Below are 23,212 nucleotides of genomic sequence, written 5' to 3' on the forward strand. Positions count from 1 at the left end.
GAAACGAAAATTACACAACAGCAATAGAACAATGTCAACATCCATTTTGTGCGTGTGGTGTGTGTGTGTGTGTGTGTGTGTGAAAGAGAGTATATGCGTGTGTGTGTGTGTGTAACTGTACAATCCTGTTCAGTTGGATTTCCAGGTGGACAACCGACACCTCCACCTGGACAATAGTCTGGGTCCTCATCGTCTGATATTTCAGATTCTGAGTCCAGTCCCATAACTGCCTCTTCATTCAGCATCCTTACAACCATTTCAGCTGTATACCTCACAGCCATAACACTTTGGATGAGGAAACATAAAACGAAGAGAATGTTTTGAATGACAAGCAAACCTATTGATCAATATGTAGCTATATAAATAAATGCACACATGCATCCACGCGCACACCGACACACATGCACACATGCGCGTGTGTGCAAACACACACACACACACACACACACACACACGTGCGCACAATACATACAGTAAAGTACATATATTTATCTAGCTAATGTTAGCTAGCTATTTTCGCAAACTATAAAATAGGCAAATTTGATGATAGATCATAAGAAACACATACTCTTTCACACAATATTCAATCACACACACACACACACACACACACACCAGATAGGGAGTATACTGCGAAACTAGAGGCCATTGTCCGTGTGGTCCACAAAATATGAATTCCAGACAGTCACAGATGATAAGATTCAAAAGTTACCATAAAATTCCATAGGAAATGAATGCGGGTCATTTTTGACCCACTTATGGAAGCTTGGGGTAGTAATACAAAAACTATAATTTTGTAAAATGTATAAAAGGTAAGTGAAAAATTTCAATGGCATGATATCAATAACAAGTTTTTTGAGGAATAGCTGGAATATGAAATGATAACAACTTTTCATTACGAAGATATCACAAAAAAACAACCTCACCGGGTCATTTTTGACCCACTTATGCATCTAAGGGTTAATGAAGAAACAGTGAATGTATCTGCAGTGGATATCTGCGTACACAGATGTGTCTCATTTTTAACCCATGAGCTTGTAGATATGTTTTCAACGAGAACAACCCTGTGACCACTTTTTAGTGGACGAGGGAAGTAACATTGTTTAGTATATGTCCTGCCACTGTCCTAGATATGATTGAAAATAGTTGATCGATGGTTGATTGATTCAAGCCTACCAAGTCATACAACTGCTCTCCATTGTGCCATGCCATCTTGCTTATAGAGAGGAGTTGTGTATCTTTGATTGAGATGGAGTCGTAATGAAGCTCAAACTAGTCTACAGTTTGCTGTGTGCAATCTTAGAATTAGAGATTATTGATTCGTGCACTCATTTTTTTACCAGTCTTGCATGAATTCAAATCTGCAACAAAATTCTAATTCAAATCTGAAACAGAAGAACATATTTGGGGCAGCAGTAGCTCAGTCCATAGGTTCCTAGGTCAGGAACTAGAGGATCACTGGCTCACGCCCCCATCTGGAGCAAGTACGGAACATAGGCTGGTAGCTCAACAGGTGCCAGTTCACCTCCTGGGCACTGCTGAGGTGTCCTTGAGCAAGGCACAGAACCCCCTACTGCTCGGGGCACCCCTCCATGGGCCTCTCGCTCTGACATCTCTCCATTTAATGCATGTTTAGGTCCTGTTTGTGCATGTGTGTGCATTTTGGGCCTGTGTGTATATAACAACACAGTGAAAAAGTTGAATTTTCCCTCAGGATTGACAAAGTATTTATTTTCTTCTTCTTCTAAGAGGAACTCTCAGCGTGTGAATATGCAAAATATACAGTGCAACATGCTGTAGGTAGTGAGAAAAACAGAAGAAAAACTGATAAACAGATAACCAAGCAGAACTTTTTTCTTTATTATCTTTGTGTGTCTGCTTGTGTGCTAAATGTGCCGAATTCCAACATTTAAAATCCTCTGTGTCCACAAATAGTCACTCTTTCCTCTGACTCAAACCTACTCCTGCAGAGAAATGTAAGCGGCAGGGGTGGCTTAGAACAGCAGCCAATAGGAACTTCCCAGTGATGTCATTTTGAGGGACTTGCAGATATCACAGTGCTCACATAAATCACACAGGACCAAGCATTGAAGGAACAAAAAGGATATAGGTCATCTAGTTTCTGTGTTTCCCAAACTCTTTGCACCCATTTCTCTACATATGTGGTCGATACTTCATTATAGTGCAATCCAAAACAACACCATGGCAAGCTAGAAATTAAAATCAGAGATGAGTCAACATCTCTCTGACACAGTTTCTCTGATACAATTGCTGGCCCCCCAACTGGACCCCTCTGGCGAAAGTAATTGGAGGCCAACATGAGGCCGTGGCGTGCTTATGTTCATTTTTTAAGTGAGGGTGAAGGTTGATAGTTGTGGGGGGCTAAACAATGCTCCAAATTTAGGCTTAATTTTCTTGAAGTAACAACAGGTATGGTCAAATGTGACCCTTGCACTCCCACCTTAAGATATCTGAATGGAAATGGGCTCTGTGGGTACCCACCAGTCTCAGCAAATGTTTTGTTGCTTGTTCTCCTTCAAATTAAAGCTCTATATTGGAATCACCTAACATGTAGATAAATTACACATTAAAACATGACTGTTGTGGAACTTAAAATGTTAACTGTACTGCTATTAGTCTGTGCACATCAGATAATTAGTAATATTAACTGCAGGATAAGAAATCAAAGTATATGAGTATGTGATTCCTTCACTCACATATTGACACAGTTTTTAGTCAGCCTATTAACTTTTACAGCATAATAGAATTCCTATAATTTGGTTATGGCTTGTGGATTTGATCTGGTGTGCCACCTCAAGATTTTTAGTGGCCCCATCTGGCCACCTCAATGAAAAATTTCTGGGGGGGGGCACTGCACAACAGGCTTCACAAAGGTAGTGTTTACAGCAGTGTTACAGTGTTTGGGGTCACAGAGTTTATACTTAATGGGCTGATGTTTTAAGCCACCAGCAACGTATCACCACTAGGCGGCAGGACAAGCCAGCAGATTCTGGTGTTTCCACTGTATTGTCTTCATCACTCTCTTCCTCTGCAGAGAGAGAGAGAGAGAGAGAGAGAGAGAGAGAGAGAGAGAGAGAGAAAGAGCTGCAAAAAACAAAGAGAGTTTTGCAAAGACTCTTAAGACATCCAGTGTCTGAGGATCTCTCTGTTGCATGGTCTTGTCATTAACAAAAAGCAGCAAGAGTGGGAGGTTGTGGAGCTCTTCTCATCTTTTGTACATGCTGTGTCGGAGCCAGTGATGAGAGGGTCCCAACAACAGTGAGAGCCACAACACTCATGCTTTCTCTCTCTCCCCTCCACTTCTTAGTGACACTCACTGCTCTCCTTTGGATTATTGCTTTTTTTATGCTGGAGACGTCCGTGGAGGATTGAAAGAAGAATCAGCAAGGAGGATTAACTTTGCAACTTCTTTAAACCAACTTTTTCTTTACTGAAGTTGGTTTTATGAGATTTTCTGCAGCCTTCAGAATAATGCCTTTGTGCTGGAGCAGAAGCTCCTGGTTTCCAGTGGTGTTTGGTGCTGCGCTGGTTGTTCTCACTGCTGGCAATGCTGGACCGAACCAGGACAGGAGGCAGGCTGGGTCATCCTCATGCTTTGGAGGCTTTGATCTCTACTTTGTTTTGGACAAGTGAGTTACCTGACGCACATTACCTGACTGTCTTAAGAGAGGGTGGATGAATAGAATTGGATCTGTTGGCAAGTGAAATTCAGTCATGTTAATGTCTATGATGTATGTAAGTTAATGAGTGAATAAAAACAACATATTAATTTTAGATTATGAAAAAAATGTGTATTTCTCTCCACCAGCTGAGCCTGACTCGAATATTCCACTCATCTGTCTCTGCTTACAGCCTCAAAATAGGTACTTTATGCATGATTGGGAATGCATGAAGTTCATATGAAATATTCTATATTGTTTTGGAGCTTCTCCCATCATGGTCTGCCAAAAATGTTTTCATGATGTCATCCTCATTTCTGTCACCGGGACGCCCCCTGGTGTCATATCGTGCAGGAAAATGGATGAATGGGCCGGTGAAGCATTGTTTTGATAGGCCTTGATCTACATTTCAGCTTGGCATATGTCGAACATTACAGATGGTAACGGTTAGTGCTGTGTTAGGTGTTCCCCCATTCATCAGTCAGCTGCAGGGCTACACAGGCTACAAGCACTGTGGCTGCCTGTTGTGTTTGGTGGTCATCCTCATTAACATAACATTTACCACGTGGGCAGTTTTTATCCAGAATTGCTGCTAAGTGTATCCTCAAATCTCCTCTTCTCTCTTAGAGCTCTAACACAGTCTGTGTATCCCAGCAGAGGATGTTTGGGCTCCCTGCAAAGTTGGATACGTCGGTCTTGATTTAGACACAGTTTCCATGTTTATCTAACCTGGTTTTTGGTGGCCTCTGTGTCTCCTTTAGCCATGCACTATGGGCCCCTGATCCAAACAACCACACTGAACATTTACTTGATCATACTGATTACATTTTGATGAGGCTTATGCTTCCTTTAATTTCTTATAATTTGTGCAGTTATCTGGGGGGTTATACATGTTGCATTTGTTAATTCAATTTCCATGCTCTACAACTTTAGCTAAACAGAAATTGAGCAATCTCATCAACAAAGCCAGTCATGTGAAAGCTGTTTCTCAAAAGGGGTCAGTGTTATGCACAAGCAGTGTTTACCTGAGTTTTCCTGACTGGGACTTAAAGAGAAAGCTGGTATATTGTAGATAAATATGCGCACAGCTCCTCTGGCACTGACAGTTAACTTACCCAGGCTGTTGCCTTTGGACTGGAACAGAGCACTTACCTTATGACATTTGTGTTTTGCAAACCTGGCTTAAACTACTTGTTTTTTATTACAAGCCAGAGTGTTTGCCAACTAGGTCAACAACAGATGTATCATCCAACTCCTCATTTTTTCTTATCTGGAAGATGGGATTGGAGGATTGCAGGCTTCCTCTCTCTGTAGCACTCCCTCCGGAGATGGTGATGGATTTTCCAGTTGTCCTACATTACATGCCAGTGCCACCTCTCTGCACACTGATGTTACTCCAAGGAGAAATTACACAATTGTGTGTAACAGAGAGTAATTTTAAGCATGAGCCATGTTTTAACGACACAGATTTATATTGCATGTGTGACCTGGCGGGCATCAATTCACTGCATTAGCTGTTCCTTGTACTTTTATTTTCCTGTCTTCTCTCCAGGTGGGATCTTAGCTCGCTCCACTGCATTTTAGCAGTGATGTCCTCCACCTGCCCTCACTGTACTCTTGCAGTATCTGCCTGATCCCTCTTCTCCTCCTCTTCTCTCCTCTTCTCTCCTCTTCGTCTTTGCACTGCCCTTTCTCCATTACATCCAGATGTTCCAGTGTTTCAGCCTGTTGGCTGGGCTGTTTGTGCTGGGACTTGTGTCATGGTAACAATGGAAAAATAGGTGTTTTGAGAAATGTTTCGGGGGGGTGTGGGGTTAGAAAAACAGTTTAAATGATAAGCATCATCACTGATAGATGCAAGCTCGCAAACTGTTCTTTATTAACCTGATGTACCCGTATATTGATATCTACGGACAATTAGATAATTAGATTAGATGATACATGACCAAGAAGCTTCCCTCCTCCTAAATCTTTTACCCATTTATCTTACTTTCCTAACAGAGCAGGAAACAGAGTACTTTGTAGCGAATGCTTTACAATCCATTAAAAACATCAAGTAAGAATGTGAACAGCGCCAGGTCAGTTTGAAGTTCATCAGCAGAAAGGGAGTGGAGTGCAGGAAGATTAACATGCACACTGACCTAGTTGAGATCACAGGGTTGGTCACATGAGGGCTTAATGAGGGTTCATTTATCTGACTCCAGTAACACTGGTATAATTGCAGGTGCATTATAAAGATGTTACCAGTAATCTGAGGAGCGCGACATCATTGCTATTCCTTAGAATAAACCAGCAGTGTTGCCAAAGCATTTACTCATGCAGGCTCTTGCTGTTCTCTCTCCAGTTAGAGGTCTATACCATGCATGGATTACTGACCTACTGGGCACAGGCCCAGGGGCCCAAGGGGACAGGGTGCAATGATTGCAAAGACAGGCAAAGCGACCACTTGAGACACAAAAAACACTGCAAAGACATGTTAAACAACTACAAAGATACACAAAACTACCACAGAGATGTAAAACAACTACAAAGAGACATAAAATATCAACAAAGGTATACAAAAGGACTGCAAAGAGATGCAAAGCAACTACAAAGAAACCCAAGGTAATTACAAAGAGACACAAAAGGACCACAAAGACATAAAGCTATTACAAGGGGAGTCAAAGACCACACGTAGACTCAAAATAACTACAAAGAGACATAAAATATCTACAAAGGGATGCAGCAGGACTGCAAAAAGATGCAAAGCAATTCTGGGGGTCTTGCTTCTAACTGAAAGGTGTGTGAGGCTGTTTGAATGTCTGTTCCATAATGTGTCCATGGTCTACTGTTAATTTGGCAACACTCAAACATGGGCACAGAGAAGAGATCATGTATCGTTATTAACTTGGCTTTTCTCTCCTCAGATCTGGGAGTGTGCAGAATCACTGGACAGAAATCTACAACTTTGTTGAACATCTAGCTCATAAATTCCTTAGGTAAAAATCATAACTGTGTCATCAAGTGTCTGTGGGAAAATATGTTACAAGAAATGATCACTGATCCAACAGAGTGTAATTTTCTCTTCTCCTTGCCACAGTCCACAGTTGCGGATGTCCTTCATTGTGTTCTCCACTGAGGGAAGGATCTTGATGAGCCTGACAGAAGACAGGTGGGTGCAGATCCCCTCAAAACTGCCTTTAATCCTTAGCTTTTTTGCCACGCAGCTGAGTGGAATGAGTCTAACGCCAGATATGGACACACGCCACACAGTTATGATCCTTCATTTTCACGACCCAGAAGATTCCAGACAGATACTTTCCCTCGCTGTGATCTGTCTATAGTGTTGCTGGTCTGGACAGCTAATTCATCATGTGGTGTCTGACACATTGTGGGCAGTTTATGTGTCTAATCTTTCCTCAGCTGAGCGTCACAAAATATTTTCACTGTTTCACTGCTTCCCTCATATCTTATTCTACAAAGGGCTCATTTCCTGTCTATCTGCGTGAGAGTTTCTCGAGCCAATACAAACCAGTACTGTTTCAATCTATTCATCTGTTACACGTTGCTGGTATTTTCTGCAAATTCTGCCCTTATGGAAACCATTATTCTGTTACCACGCCTCGCAGTGTCTGGTTGTAGTCAAAAGTATGTTCAGAAATGAATCTGACAAAATAAATATTTTCAGTTTGATTGGATTATCAACAATGTGGATTACCTTGTCTTCTGTATGTCTGCTCAGGGAACGCATCCGTAAAGGTCTAGAGGAGCTCCAGAGGGTTCTTCCAGGAGGAGACACCTTCATGCATGAGGGCATACTGAGGGTGAGCAGCCTCTGCATGTCCAATTCCAAACTGGCATCTGCTTTATCTCAATACTGGCTCCAGAACAAACACGGCTGTTGTGTTTGAGCATGGATCAGTTCCTCTATGCACTGCATGCAACTAGATAGATAGTCTTTCAAACCGGCTTTTCTTTTTTGTCACAGGCCAGTGAGCAAATATATTACGGAAACACTGAAGGTATGTATTACTTTTATATGCTTACATTAGCAAAACACAGTAAATTCAAGTCAATTTTCACAAGCAACTAAGGATAAACCAAAACTTTTTTGAATGTATGACCAATTCTGTGGGTATTTGCATCACAGCAAGTCAGTGGTTCCCAGCTACAGGGATGTCCATGGTGGTCACAAGATACATCTGAGGGGTTGTGAGAAGATTAAAAAGTTAGGGGGGGAAAATAGTGATAAAAATAAATTAAATGCTGCATCAAATTGCAGTAGAAAAATGCTGATGTTTTTGTCTTCCTTTTTTTGAAACACTGGATGGCTTCATGCCAACAAAGTATTCAAATTAAACAACCTGCTCACAGCTTAAGGGCACTTATTAACCTTAAATGAGGTGACCGAGTTGACTTGACTGAGGTGACTGAGTGGGATCCATTGACTTAAAGCTGGGACAGGCAGTATTCTGGGAAAAGACAAAAAGGACCTCTAGTCAGCGCAGTTCTCCCTTTTCACAGCTGTTATCCATCTGTATTTTCTTTCATGTTGATGTTCAGGAGGAAATCCATGTCATGATATTTTGCTATCCCTCTCCCATCTACTTGTACACTGTATTACTAAACAAGTTTGCACCATGGTTAAGGTGCTAATGTTGTATTTCCTTGTCAATTGACCAGGTTCAAATAGTATCACCGTTGGTACTGTCTGTGTTTTGCCCACCAGTGACTACATGTCGTCACTCTGTGACATCAGCTTGGTTGCTCTTTTGATCTTTTTGATAAGCCCGTCTTTATTTTTTGCAGTTGCTTTGCAGTGTAGCCAGTTGTTGTAGCTGAAATAGCATCTTTTTCTGCAGGATTTTCCACCATTGAATTAGACTTTCACTGAAGGGATATGCCTTCCCATCTGCATTTGCAGTGCAGCCAATAGGAATGCTCTCTCTCCGCAATGTCATGTGATTGGCCAAAGTCTCTCATCGTGGCCTAAATTTTCTAAATCCTGAAAACATAGCCACAAGGAGGTGCAGAGGTATAGTGTTCGTTCAGACCACTTCAATTACAATGTCCTCAAATTAGATGCAAAAATAAAACTGCCTACCCCAGCTTTAAATGACACTTTGGTTTTGCTCCTTGACTTGGAATTGTCTATGTGAATAACTGTGTTCAATTTTGAATAGGAGACCTTCAAGGATGAAACTCATAATTATAAAAAGCAAGTAGATTTTGCAAAAAACAGCAGTAATCTTATCAATGCTGCATGGTTATTTGGAATGGGGGAAAAGAGTATGGAATTGCTGCAGGGGTGACCAAATTCTCTCTGCCTGCAGGTGTTCGCACTGCCAGTGTTATCATAGCTCTGACAGATGGAGAGCTGCACGAGGATCTTTTCTACTATGCTGAGAGAGAGGTGAGAGAGACAAAGAGAGATCAAATGGGCCACACAAATTATAACCAGGTGAATGGTGTGACTGAGCATGTGATGGAGCAGATCAAACACTGACACCCTATACATCACCACTTTGATCCTTTTACTTTAGTCTGGAAAAGCAGGGTCAGAGCATCAGTCAGATTTATACATCCCATATAACCCAGTCATTCTCCTCACATCTGCACTGGGATCCAAGGATTTATTTGCTCTTCAGACCATTCAGGCACTACAGGTAGAGGTATACAGCCAGAGGCTTTAATCCGCTTTGAGTGCCCTCAGACACATGTTGACAGTGGGGAGGAAGTGAAGCTGACATTTCCAGTAGCTGGAAATGTTCCACTAGTTGGCTGTGGGAGGTCTTAGACTGTCATTCACTGTCAGACTTGGCACCAAAAAGCCACAGGCATTAATGCTCGTAAACTATCTATTTGGCTTGTGTGTTCTGTTTGGCATTCTGGCATCTGTGTGACATTTTTTTTGTCATGTGATGTCTGAATAATATTATTCACCAGGAACATGGTGTTGCCCAATTTCTTGTAAAATCTCATTAGAGGCCAGATAAACACGAACTTTATTTAACTATGTTTTGGATGATATTATGCAATGCAGAGGTGTAATTGAAGCCAGGTGTTGAGCTTCTTCCTGTTTTTGCTGTGAATCTGTGCATATTTGACAGGCCAACCGCTCCAGAAGTCTTGGTGCCTCTGTTTACTGCGTGGGGGTGAAGGACTTCAATGAGACACAGGTGTGTTTTGTTGACTAAGTTTTAGTCTGTACCTTAATATCTCATGATGTCTAAGCTTAAGGGGATGAAATGGATAGTAAAAGTGTAATTTCAAGCTTTGTAAATCGAACTATTACTTTGAAAACAATGAAACAAGTGTTTTTAAGCAGTTACAAAGTGCTTTACATTAAGTAAAAGCACACTTCACCCTAATCTGTAAAACTTCTGCCACTTACAGTACAGGCCAAAAGTTTGGACACACCTTCTCATTCAATGCGTTTTCTTTATTTTCATGACTATTTACATTGTAGATTCTCACTGAAGGCATCAAAACTATGAATGAACACATGTGGAGTTATGTACTTAACAAAAAAAGGTGAAATAACTGAAAACATGTTTTATATTCTAGTTTCTTCAAAATAGCCACCCTTTGCTCTGATTACTGCTTTGCACACTCTTGGCATTCTCTCCATGAGCTTCAAGAGGTAGTCACCTGAAATGGTTTCCATTTCACAGGTGTGCCTTATCAGGGTTAATTAGTGGAATTTCTTGCTTTATCAATGGGGTTGGGACCATCAGTTGTGTTGTGCAGAAGTCAGGTTAATACACAGCCGACAGCCCTATTGGACAACTGTTGAAATTCATATTATGGCAAGAACCAATCAGCTAACTAAAGAAAAACGAGTGGCCATCATTACTTTAAGAAATGAAGGTCAGTCAGTCCGGAAAATTGCAAAAACTTTAAATGTGTCCCCAAGTGGAGTCGCAAAAACCATCAAGCGCTACAACGAAACTGGCACACATGAGGACCGACCCAGGAAAGGAAGACCAAGAGTCACCTCTGCTTCTGAGGATAAGTTCATCCGAGTCACCAGCCTCAGAAATCGCAAGTTAACAGCAGCTCAGATCAGAGACCAGATGAATGCCACACAGAGTTCTAGCAGCAGACCCATCTCTAGAACAACTGTTAAGAGGAGACTGTGCCAATCAGGCCTTCATGGTCAAATAGCTGCTAGGAAACCACTGCTAAGGAGAGGCAACAAGCAGAAGAGATTTGTTTGGGCCAAGAAACACAAGGAATGGACATTAGACCAGTGGAAATCTGTGCTTTGGTCTGATGAGTCCAAATTTGAGATCTTTGGTTCCAACCGCCGTGTCTTTGTGAGACGCAGAAAAGGTGAACGGATGGATTCCACATGCCTGGTTCCCACTGTGAAGCATGGAGGAGGAGGTGTGATGGTGTGGGGGTGTTTTGCTGGTGACACTGTTGGGGATTTATTCAAAATTGAAGGCACGCTGAACCAGCATGGCTACCACAGCATCCTGCAGCGACATGCCATCCCATCCGGTTTGCGTTTAGTTGGACGATCATTTATTTTTCAACAGGACAATGACCCCAAACACACCTCCAGGCTGTGTAAGGGCTATTTGACCAAGAAGGAGAGTGATGGAGTGCTGCGGCAGATGACCTGGCCTCCACAGTCACCGGACCTGAACCCAATCGAGATGGTTTGGGGTGAGCTGGACCGCAGAGTGAAGGCAAAGGGGCCAACAAGTGCTGAACACCTCTGGGAACTCCTTCAAGACTGTTGGAAAACCATTTCAGGTGACTACCTCTTGAAGCTCATGGAGAGAATGCCAAGAGTGTGCAAAGCAGTAATCAGAGCAAAGGGTGGCTATTTTGAAGAAACTAGAATATAAAACATGTTTTCAGTTATTTCACCTTTTTTTGTTAAGTACATAACTCCACATGTGTTCATTCATAGTTTTGATGCCTTCAGTGAGAATCTACAATGTAAATAGTCATGAAAATAAAGAAAACGCATTGAATGAGAAGGTGTGTCCAAACTTTTGGCCTGTACTGTATATCAGTAACCAAATCAGCAAACAAGCCCTCAGGCTGTCTTCCTAGTGAACTGAATTAAATGTTTAAGAGTTCCAACAAGGACAAGAGATGTACATTAAATGTCTTCAGACAGTGTATGCATTATTATACACGTATTACCCTAATGATAATGTGAGTCAAGAATCTCTTTTGTCCTCCATTATGCAGCATGAAATCTTTTTAGTATGTCTTCTAAAATAAGTGAATTAGGTAATATTGTTAATTGTGTTCATATGTGCCACTTCTGTAATCAATTACGCTGTGAGCTTAACTAATTCTGTGTCTTGGATGAATAAGAGCGCAGTTGTCGCTTGTGATTGTAATAACTTGTTTCCTCTCCAGCTGGCAAAGATAGCTGATAGTAAGGACCATGTCTTCCCCGTAAACGATGGATTTGAGGCCTTGCAAGGGGTCATCGACTCGGTAAGGATTTCATTTCTGCCCACAGTGATGCCAATAGCACCAGTTACACTGAGGGCCAATAGACAGTTGAGGAATAACATGACTTCAAGGAAATCATCTTGTTTTAATGGACTTCATGTAATTTCCCCCATCATTTCTCCTCTAATTCGTCAACAAGCTGCTCAAATAGAACACAAACACGACAAAACAGGTTTAAAGCACGATAAGTTATTCTGTCCATGGAGCCCGGCCAGGGACAGACTTCCAGGAAAACCTGCTGCGACTGTGACTTTCCTGCTTTTGATCATTGCAGCTGATGTCTGGCCAAACATGATCAAAGCATGTGCTGTATCTCTTAAGACCCACCTCAGTAGTGTTGACTCAAATTTTTGTTCTTGCTATCCCGAGAAATGAAAACCAGTTTGTCATGAAGGGGCTGTTACTGGGATACGAGGTTTGTTGAGCAGAGTTAAAGGTCAGGCAAGCTGACTGTCATCTGGAGCAGATTAACTGCAAACCCAGGGCTGTTGCTTCGTATTCATGTGAGCGGGGCAGTGGGTCATGAATCAGTCTTCTTCGTCTTCAGGGTAACAGTTGGTATATTCCTGGAGAGCAGCAGTATCTGTACTACACAAATGAGAATAGAGGGAAACTTTAAGCCTAGAGACCTGAGTGGCAAAAGGTTCACTGACAGGTACATAAAAGTCATGGCTACAGTGAAACCCAGTCACTTAGAAGAGTATAGATAGCCACAATCTGAGACTCTTTAAAAATGATCCAACATCTGAGATTTGTGTCTCCTCATCTCTTCAGATCCTGAAGAGGTCCTGTATCGAGATCCTGGCAGCAGAGCCCTCTAGCATCTGTGCCGGAGGTAAGACAAGGAAGATTTACCTCCTGTTTATCTTCATCAGGTCACTTAATGAATGAAATCAGACAGTAGCACATCTTAAATGAGCCTTCATGATTTTATTGACACTGGCTTCCTTATGTATGTGTAAACTAATAACGATTGCAAAGTTTATTTTTCTTTTAATATATTCTGACCTTATTAAAAGTCATTATGTAGATAACTATTGGACGGATAACCCTTCCCTTTGCCATATATTGAGCTTGCATATTTGATGAAGGTAAAAAAAAAACAGAAATGGCAATAAAATATGGTTATTACACCAAATAAGGAAACATTTTGGGATTTATATGTTGTTAAATAGGTTATACATTTGCCTAAGTCATGTACAGTACATTATCTTACATTCAGCAGTGATGTTATCAATGTTTTGTGTCAGTTAGACCCCAATGAAGTGGGACTTCCTGTCATATGTCTTATACATTCCAATGACAGAATTTCCAATAGACAAATTTTCTATTGGAATTTGTGAGAGGATGGTGCTGCATAAAAATTACTGCTAACGCTAATCACAGCCATAGCCTGACATCGCCAGACCAAATCACAGATGTAAAATAATCTGGAACCTCTCAGTTTATTTTTTTTGTTTTGAAAGGAGTGTTATTAACATCTGATGTAGCGTTGAGGGCCCAGTGACCAGGTCTGCCCTGTGTAGATGGTCAGTCACGACACATTAGTACAGAACTTGACGCAAAGAGGAAAAAAAATGCACCTGAGTGACAGATGAATTCAAACAGACCACAGGGATGAGCTGGCATATATTGGAATTAGGAGTTGGAATATTAAACTTTTGTCCCCACCCTGATGGAAGTGCAGCAAATGCATCTTCCTTTTCAAGACAAGTTTTAAGTGCAGTTGGTTTTTCTTCTTTTGGCAAAAATATACCACCAAAGCTCTGCATCAGCTGCAGCCATCTTGGTTTTCTTTGACAATGCCTCAAAAGTGCTTCCCATACTACATCAACAGTTGTGATTGGCCCAGCATGTCTCGCTGGAAATCTGTCCAAAGCAGATGGAGACTAGACACTTTTTTTTGTTCCTAAGAGTGTTCTGCCTTGTCCTGCCCTACTATGCTCTGATTGGCTAGTGCTAACCCTAACCATGACATCTTTACCCTAACCGTAGCTGCCTCCATCTTTGACACGTCCAAACCAGGCAAAACAGTAGGCGGAAAAAAAATGTGTTGACCAGACGCATCTGCTTGTGCAAATAAATCATGATATGATGATACAATCAGATACAGAACAGATAAAAATCCATTGTATTTAGCTGGGCTCCAAACAAAACATTACAGATCATTATGACATTATGCCAATATAGGCTACAGTATGTTTACAACTTGTGTATAATGCCAGTCAGCACATTGTTTAATATACACCAGCCTTTTAGTAATTGTGAGACAGCTTTATTGTGGCATGTGCAAAGCATTATACCCATATGTCAATGCTCAAATCTCTCTCTCTCTCTCTCTCTCTCTCTCTCTCACTGAAGGCATTTCAAGCCAGTCATGGTTGTTGTCAAATAATGTTCTAACATGATGAGACGTTTGGGTTTTACTTTAAACCACAAATCCAGTTAATGGTAAATTTATTTTCAGTTCTTGAAATGACATTTGCATTTCTCCTCTCCTTGCTCAGAGTCCTTCCAAGTGGTGGTGAGGGGGAATGGATTCCTCCATGCGCGCAACGTCGATAAAGTTTTGTGCAGCTTCCGCATCAACGACACCCTCACTAAGAGTGAGTGAAACATGGCTGAACATCCCCTCAGTGTTGAAACAAAGTTTTGATTCACTTCATGCGCAGTTTGATCACACATGAGTGTTTTAACAGAGTACACACTGACTCAAAGCTGATCACTCATTCATTTACTATAAAAACAGCTGGATTAAACTCATGAGTGTGCAGGCGATTGTAAAACTCCTCTAAATTACACCTTACTGAGCTTCCCAAAAGTCAAACACCAAGTCAGCCACACAGCTGGAATCCTCTGTGATCAAACAAGCAGCCACGCTGGTGTTACTGGTCTTATGTTTTTTAAACAGTACATTGTGTAATTTTACAGCCTGGAAAGGAAACAGAAAGAAGAGATAAAAGAGAACGAGAACCACACACGAGGTAGATGGAAAAAAGGGCCTTAAGGATACACAGTTTCCCCACACTCTTTAACTGGTGGTTTGCCGTAATAGTTGTTAAAACCACTTCCTACCAGGCATGCCACAGTAGCTGCACGAGGTGCTGGTCTAATTACAAAGCAAGATATATACCAGCACCGAGGTGCAAACAAAATGCCTGCTCCTGTGAGGGAGAGGTGGTGAACAGATGTGTTTCTTATCTAACTTGACATGCTGATACATCTCTGCGTCTTTATCAGTCAACTGGAGTTCATCGTATTCTGATAGAGGAATGCATGAGCCTCTTTTTTAGACTGGAAAATTCCTGCTGTCAGCTCTCTTTGCTGCCTTCCAAGTGGTCTGTTTTGGAGTTTAGTACCAATTCGCATGATGGTTAACCATCTTTTCTGCTTTCTCATGTTTATACTGTATTTAGCGTGCATGATAGCACACATGCAGGACTTATTAGCTATCCAAAGGGACTGTGTTCTTCTCTTTAATGGTAATTACTTTGGTGATGCCATCAACATTCAGCACAGGCATCTTGCACTTTAAATCAAATTCTTGTAACAAAGTGAAACATTAAAAAAGTATTCAGTATTAATCAAATTTTAACAATTCCTCCGAATGGTAATTGTTTCTGCGTGATACAGCATCCAACTTCCTGCAGACAAACAGCGGACATGGAAACAATTTGAGTAAAATTATCTCCTTATGCCAGTCCCATTATACTTGTATACTCCTTCAACAGATCCATTCACTTCTCTAGATTGTTTACACACAATCCTCTGGAACTTGTTTACTTCACATCAGGGGTAAACTTTAAATGAAAATAATTAGGCCAGGGTTAGCTCGCCCGGAGATAAATATGTGATTGGCTATAAGGAAAACCATTTCTCTGTAATGCATTTTTACTTGCCCTTGCTGACTTCCCCCGCTGCAGACCTCTGCATACTTTTCAAATATGGTAAAATGGGGAAAAGGAAAGCAGCAATATGTAACTGCATGTGCTGAGCAGATGAATCGATGTTTGACTTTGTGTCTCCAGGAAAAAGTAGCAGCAAATACAGTCAGGCAAGCTGGGATTTGGCAGGTCCTGTCGCTCTCCATTGTTTTAGTGACAGATGTTGCCATGGAGTATTGAACAGTGTGGATAATGGGAGACAAGTCTTTAATGATATAGTTCAACATTTTAGGAAATACATTTATTCACTTTCTTGCCAAGAGTAAGATGGGAAGATTGATACCTCTCTCATGTCTGTGTAGAGTGCCTCAGGAATAAATCCTAAAACCCAGAAATGAGTTAGCATTTTAGCAATCCTGGTTTCCCCTCATCTTGAAGTCAATGGGTTTTTGGAAAAATGCCTGAAATAGGGTCAGTGGTAAACACAAGCTTGAGAGACTTTCATGTTTTGTTCTATGACAGAAAATACATCAATAAATACCCCACCCTTGAATTTTGAAGCTTTTGTGTGTCTTACAAAAGGCAGTTGCTAACAAGTGGCTAACTGAGACTACAGAACGTCATCACACCAAACATGGGTTTAAAGCCTTCCTGTGGTAGGGACGTTAAGTCATGCAACTGTGGTGTAAGTCATTTATAGCCTAACATTACCTTTTGACCTCTGGCGATTGCATTTAAACTTCAGAAATAAAAGTGATGTTCAGTAGTGAAGATCATCTTGCTGAACATAATGTATCATAAACTTTTGTTTGACATGGAGCTTATTTTCTGCAAAAATCCAAAATCCAATGTGAAATCCCATTGGCATTTTGACGAGGAAACTAGGGTGATGTTAACTTCCACGTTGGCCTACAGAAAAACTAAAAAGCACTCTGTAGCCTACGTAATATGACGCAATAGCCAGCAGCTTGTTAGCTTAGCTTAGCTTAGCTTAGCACAAAGATGGAAAATGGAGGGGGAACAGCTAGTTTAGCACTGTTCAAAGGTAACAATAGCTGCCTACCAGCGCCTCTAAAGTTCACATTATATTTTGTTTGTTGTTTGTTAGTATATTTTGTTGTTTGTTTATGTTGTACAAAAAACAAAATGTAAAAACATAAATTTTTGGTTCAACTTACTTTGTCTTTCCTCACTGTGACAAGAAGTCTCTAGGAAGTTACTGCTCAATGAATTAGCCTAGTCCAGCACAGAAGATCTATGATTTTTTAAATTTATTTTTTATTCACATTTATCTTCTTGTATGCCTACGGATTAAACAAAAGTTGAATGACATGCAAGTGTAGCTGAATCTGATGAATTTTTTTTTAACAACCCTGTGATGCTGCTGTTTTCCCACAATCAGCTGTAAATTGACCTTTCCAAGAAGGGGTGTAAGAAAATATTGACACACTTGAGTATTGTGTTATGTTTTGTGGTACTGAATCGATTTTCAGAACACCGTATTGATTTTTGATGAATTAATTAGTCATTAACTATTAATAGTTTACCTGCAAAGATTCATGCCGTGGTTCATTTTCTGTTGTGTTTTTAACTTACGACCGCTAGATCCTTCGATATTGTAGCCCTAATCTATCTTCAGTCATTTGACTTTGACTTTAAAGTAAGATTTTAAAAGTAAATTGCAGTACATTGTTTTGTTTACAGTTTCACAATATATTCAATTATAACCCCTGGATTGTGAATCGTATCACTAAATTTTTGCCAATATACAGTCCTGTTGCTGACAGTCTGTACCGGTGAATAGTCTCAAAGATCCTACATCTGCCATCATCTTACGCAGTAATTTCAAATAACAGTTAAAGCTGAACTCTGGACACTCACCTGCACCTCACTGTAAAACATGACCTCTCTCTACGCTTGGGGAGTAAAGAGTCCAATAAAACATCATGACATGGACTGTGGATTTTTGCCAGCATTTTTATCCCCAAGGGATTTAAATAGCGGAAATCTGCAGAATCAGGTCCCATCAGCTCTTTACTGGACTTTGCTGCAATTTGACGTTTAGAAGGCTCTCATGCCTTTTCGTCACACTTCAATAGTGTGAGGCCATTCTGAGTGCGAGGTGGGTGCAGAGATGAACTCTGAACAGGATCATATCTGGCCCAGTTTCTGAGCTGTTTTTGGCAGAGCTGATCGTCCCCCCTCCCCTCCGTCCTGCATGGTGTTTCAAGAGAAGAGCAGTTGCGACCCATGCAGTTGCTTGTGTTGATTTCCTCAGTTCTGGGGTATGTTCTCCTTCTGCCAGGATAAACAGACAGGCTTGGGCGACGATGCTTGTTGGAGCTGCTCTCCTAAAAGCCAGCTGGACAAGGAGAGGACCTAGATTTGACTGAAAAACAAAAGCTGTGGTGGTACTGGTGTTTCTTAGAGTTACACAGATGTCTTCACACAGTAGACAACAAAGCATTTGTCTTGACAAAACACTCCTCTCAAGTAGTTTGTTAATCGAATTACAGCAGAAGTTGTGACATCATTTAACTTCTGTTAATATGCACATACTTATTGAATTACAGTGAAGTCATGTGGTATTATTCAGTCAATAAACTTTACTTTAATCAGGCTAAACTATGACATAAACTGAAAAGTGATTCAGGTCAGGATTAGTGGGTAAGACCAGTTCAGGAGCTTTATATGTCCAGGAAAACTATTGACTGTAATCACAAGACAAGACTGAAATGTTTGGCTGTTTCTTTTCTTCCTGACCCCTCTCCCTCTTCTTCTCTAGTGGTGAAGCCTTTGGTTGTAGAAGATACATATCTCCTCTGCCCTGCACCAGTGCTTCAAGAGGAGGGGATGTAAGTCCCATCATGTATTTAAATAAATGTGAGGTTTCATTTAACACCATCCATTCTGTTTTTCTACTGCACAAATGGCAGCTGAGATGTTTTCCTTTTTCTTTTCCAGGGCAGCAAACCTTTATGTCAGTATGAACGAAGGTCTCAGTTTCATCTCCAGTTCGGTCACCATTACCACTGTTGGCTGTGTGAGTACCTAGCTAGCACCGTCAAGTTTCTGAGGGCATTCGGCTCAGCTTAATTGTTCTTTTTTTTGCAAGATGGTGTACATCAGTCAATTTAATATTTTTGGCAGTTCTTCAAATCACCTAGTTAGATATAGCAACCTTATATTAGTAAGCTCTGAATATCATTCCAACGTTGGTGTTGCACTGAGTGACTAGTTAATGCCTTGAAAGGTTTTCTAAGGGTGCTTTCACACCTGCCCTGTTTGGTTTGGTTCAATCAAACTCAAGTTTGTTTATCCCCCTAAGTGCGGTTCATTTAGGCAGGTGTGAACACAGCAACTGCACTCGGGTGCGCACCAACTGCAGTTGCATTACACATTGTTTGGGTTAAACATGAGCATGTTACAGTCCTGGAGGATTATTAATGTGCGCCTCCTCCTGTACTGCCTTGATATGCATGTTTGGCGCAACCAAATGCATCAAAACATTGTTTTCTAGTTGGAGCCGCGCCTTGTTTTCAAACTGTATGGTTTGCCTAAAATGAACAATGACAGCAATATAGTACACGATGACCAGCACTAAAATCAACCTGCGTAGTTGTCCCTCCATTGTGACATTAGAAAGTGTCACATTTATCTCGCAAGTGTACTCTTCATTAATGTTTTGTTTACTTCCTGGATTTTTCCCGCATGGAAATTCTGATCAATCAAGAGCAGCTTTCTCACACATATGATCGGGTCCGTTTGAGAACACGAACCAACTCTGGGCAATTCTCTGGGCAAAACTTTGTAACAAAATTAGTCCCTGATTCAGACCAAAGCAAGACAACTCTAGGTCTGAAGCACCCTAACTTATAGATGAAAAAGCACTGTAATCGCTAAGGTCTGAGGCAAAGGTAATGTCGCTGTAGAGCTGAGAGGACGTAAACAGGTATGTTTATAAAACAAATATACAGTACTACATCACACCAGAGGTGTAGACTCAAATCACATGACTGGGACTTGAATCAGACTTGAGTTACAAATTCAGTGACTTTAGACTTGACTTGTCAAAGAAGACTTGCAACTCGACTTGGACTTTAACACCATGACTCGTGACTTCACTTGGACTTGAGCCTTTTGACTTGAAAATACTTGATACCCCAAGCCCAAAGACTAAAAGTATGTTTGTTTAAAAGTGTATCATGAGTTAATTCCTTTCCCTTCATGTCCTGATTCAGCTAACATTAACACTATTCATGCCCTGCAAGTCAACACTTAATTCCCCAGATGAACTTTGTTTGAACCAATCTGACAGCATCCAGTCAAGTTGCAGGAGAGAAGCATAAAGAACCTACATTAGGTTAGTGAGCACCAGTTAGAAAAATTGTATCAGTGATTTTCTTTGTGTAGAAAAACTACCAATGGTCAACAAAAAACTAATTGGAGGTCATTACATCTGGAGACGCAACTACTTCCAAACCTCATTTAACAACTAAAAACATTTTTTTAATGGTTTTTGTAAATTCAATAGATTATTAATCTGATAAGAGCACATTATGACTTGTTTAGGAGACAGACTTTGGGACTTGACTGTCTTGAATTGGGACTTGATTGCAAAGACTTGAGACTTAGTTGTGATTTGCAACAACGACTTTATCCCAGCTCTTCATCACACATTGTGCAAGAAGAGCTTTAAATCTGAAACTGTATTTTTTGGGTAATGGGGCAATCCATCTGTTAAAAAAAAAAAGAAAAGAAAAAACAAGCACTAACAAACTAGTCTGACCAATCCAGACAGTGCAAAACAAACTGAAGAATCAGATGAATCACAGTCTTTAAGTAGTGATTCCAGTGAAGATAAAACCAAAAGAGCCTTTTGCCGACAAAAGCATTAAGCCTAGAGAAGTGGTTTACGATTTTTTAGTGCTCTACACATTCAGAGAGTCCGTGCTGACGTGTCTGTCTCTGTCACAGTCTGATGGGACCATCCTGGCCATAGCTCTGCTCATCCTGATGCTGCTCCTGGTCTTGGCTCTCCTCTGGTGGTTCTGGCCTCTCTGCTGCACTGTGGTGAGTTTTCTTAAACAGTAGTGCAATAATAACATGCACACACGCTGCTTTACAGATAGCTTCTGGTCTGCTCTTTTCAAATTTAAGATGGCTTCAAACACTTTTTGCTTGCGGACAACAAGACACAGAGAAATGTCTTTACCAGGTCTGTTTTGTCTGGCTAACACCCTTTAAGGCATCTTATTAACCTCAACAACATTCCCATGGTGAGCAGGTTAGGGTCTATGAGTCAATAAAGGTATACGGCCCTTTTGGATCCCGGCAGCTGAATTTAGGCCACAGTCAGAGAAGGTCAAGGCCATGTGTGTTTAAGTAATTATGCTGCTGTTGAAATAATTTGTGTTTCCGCAGGTCACAGCAGATGACCTCTGAGTTTCACCTCTCAGTACGTCCTCAGTATATTCACTGAAAGACCAAAACTGCTGACAAACTCTTCCCTCAGTACTGGAGCTGAATAATATGAATGTCCAGCTCAAATGGGCTGTTTTGTGTTGTTATCTTTGTTACTATGAGAGTTTTAGAAGCAAGATAACTCATCAGGAATAAAAGTTTCATAAGAAGTATTTTTATGATAGTCATCCGCTCTGGATACCGCAAAAAGAGGAAATGCGCCTGGAAAAAACACATGCCTGTGCCATTATTTAGACAGTGGCCCACCTGCCAGCATCACAATATTTCAGGAAACTCTCTTGTAACCAGCCGCACGCTGTCAAAATCTGTATTTCTCCTCTCAAATGAGGAGTGCAGTGTCTCTTCAGAATCCACTCCAATGTTTCCAGCGCTGGAAACGGGAAAGCTGAGAACTGCCAGAGAGAGATGTCAGCTTTTACAACATGGCTGTCCCTCCCTTTAGTTTTTCCTGTTCTTGTCCATTAAGCTGAAAATTCAAGCCTGTGTGCAGCGAGTCTGTTTAGGAAAGCGATGCAAGATTACCATGGGGAATCGTTTTGCGTTCCAGGGTTTAGAGAAGTGTGGAGGAAAATCACAAATAAGAATCAGAATCGTTTAATTTGCCAAGTGTGCTTAATGTAGAAGAAACTGTCTTCATTACACTGGTGAAAAAAACACACTGACAGCTCATGTGGTGACAAGAAAAGGCACAAGAGGATAGTGCAAGACGTAGGCTAAACTGTGCATGCTTAAAAATACAGTCTATGCGCAATCATGCTGTGTAGCGGCTATGTAATATACTCAACAAGCATAAATACTATAATATTTTATGGCTAACATTGCTCAATACAGAACTGAAGAGCAAATAATACAGCATTTATGAGCCTGTTACTCTCCTCTTCTCCTAATCAACAACCTCAGGCCAAAAAATCTGGACAGCAGATTTCTAGGTCAGTGCATCGCTCTTGTAAAGTAGTAGAGACTTAAAGGAAAAAACAATTCCTCAGCCATGTGTTGTTGTGTAACCATCTTGTTGCTCACAGCAGACACATTGCTGTGACATGCAGATCATGTGAGTTTCAATTTTGATACATGTGTTTGTGACTTTCCTGTAAAGAAAGATGTGTGAAAACACTTCCTCCCCCTCTTCTCTTCTCATGAAATCTTTTTTTACTTTCTTTCTCCCACAGATCATCCACGAACCCCCACCACCAGCTGTGGAGGAGAGTTCGGTAGGAGCCGCACCGCCTCCACTACTCGATCTGTTTCTTATGACTCTAGAGAAAAGCTCATTATTTAAGATTCAGACAGCTGCCAGTGTTTAGGTTGTCTAATTGTTCAGTTTATTCGGACATTTTAAACCTCAATGGCCATGTGGCGTCATTCACTTGCTTCTTGGCATTAAACTCTGATTTCACTCATTTGGTAATTCATCCAGTGTGAGTTAACGCCCTCTTAGAATAACAGTGGAATCCTGATTTTTACTGTTTTTTCTCTCTCCCTTGTTTTTGTGACTTCAATTTATGTTTTTCCAAATCACTTCCTCTTGGACCCTCATGGAACACAATATAGAATTAAACTGACTAATAACGTTATTTCACATGAATCTGATCAACAAATTCATGTTATTACAACACATTTTGACTGCCCAAGCTCACAGAGCAATAACAGCAAGCTAGCATGTGACTGTGGGACATATCGGGCTGCATTTATTTGCACCAA

The 23,212-nt window shown here is 40.9% G+C and overlaps 1 protein-coding gene across 1 annotated transcript in view; it reads left to right on the forward strand.

The window, feature by feature from the left end:
- The first annotated feature begins 87 nt into the window (after positions 1-87).
- antxr1a (ANTXR cell adhesion molecule 1a) overlaps positions 88-23,212 on the forward strand; it is a 37,057-nt gene continuing 13,932 nt past the window's right edge. Inside the window, exons 1-14 of the mRNA XM_033618476.2 lie at positions 88-3,650; positions 6,587-6,658; positions 6,760-6,831; positions 7,402-7,483; positions 7,648-7,681; positions 8,993-9,072; positions 9,770-9,838; positions 12,045-12,125; positions 12,918-12,978; positions 14,651-14,749; positions 18,813-18,882; positions 18,992-19,070; positions 21,005-21,100; positions 22,681-22,722. Of these exons, the coding sequence (XP_033474367.1) occupies positions 3,466-3,650; positions 6,587-6,658; positions 6,760-6,831; positions 7,402-7,483; positions 7,648-7,681; positions 8,993-9,072; positions 9,770-9,838; positions 12,045-12,125; positions 12,918-12,978; positions 14,651-14,749; positions 18,813-18,882; positions 18,992-19,070; positions 21,005-21,100; positions 22,681-22,722 (1,122 nt within the window). The 5' untranslated portion in view covers positions 88-3,465. The remainder of the gene's footprint in view (positions 3,651-6,586; positions 6,659-6,759; positions 6,832-7,401; positions 7,484-7,647; positions 7,682-8,992; positions 9,073-9,769; positions 9,839-12,044; positions 12,126-12,917; positions 12,979-14,650; positions 14,750-18,812; positions 18,883-18,991; positions 19,071-21,004; positions 21,101-22,680; positions 22,723-23,212) is intronic.

This window comes from Epinephelus lanceolatus, chromosome 9 (assembly GCF_041903045.1).
Source record: "Epinephelus lanceolatus isolate andai-2023 chromosome 9, ASM4190304v1, whole genome shotgun sequence".
Classification (NCBI taxonomy): Eukaryota; Metazoa; Chordata; class Actinopteri; order Perciformes; family Serranidae; genus Epinephelus; species Epinephelus lanceolatus.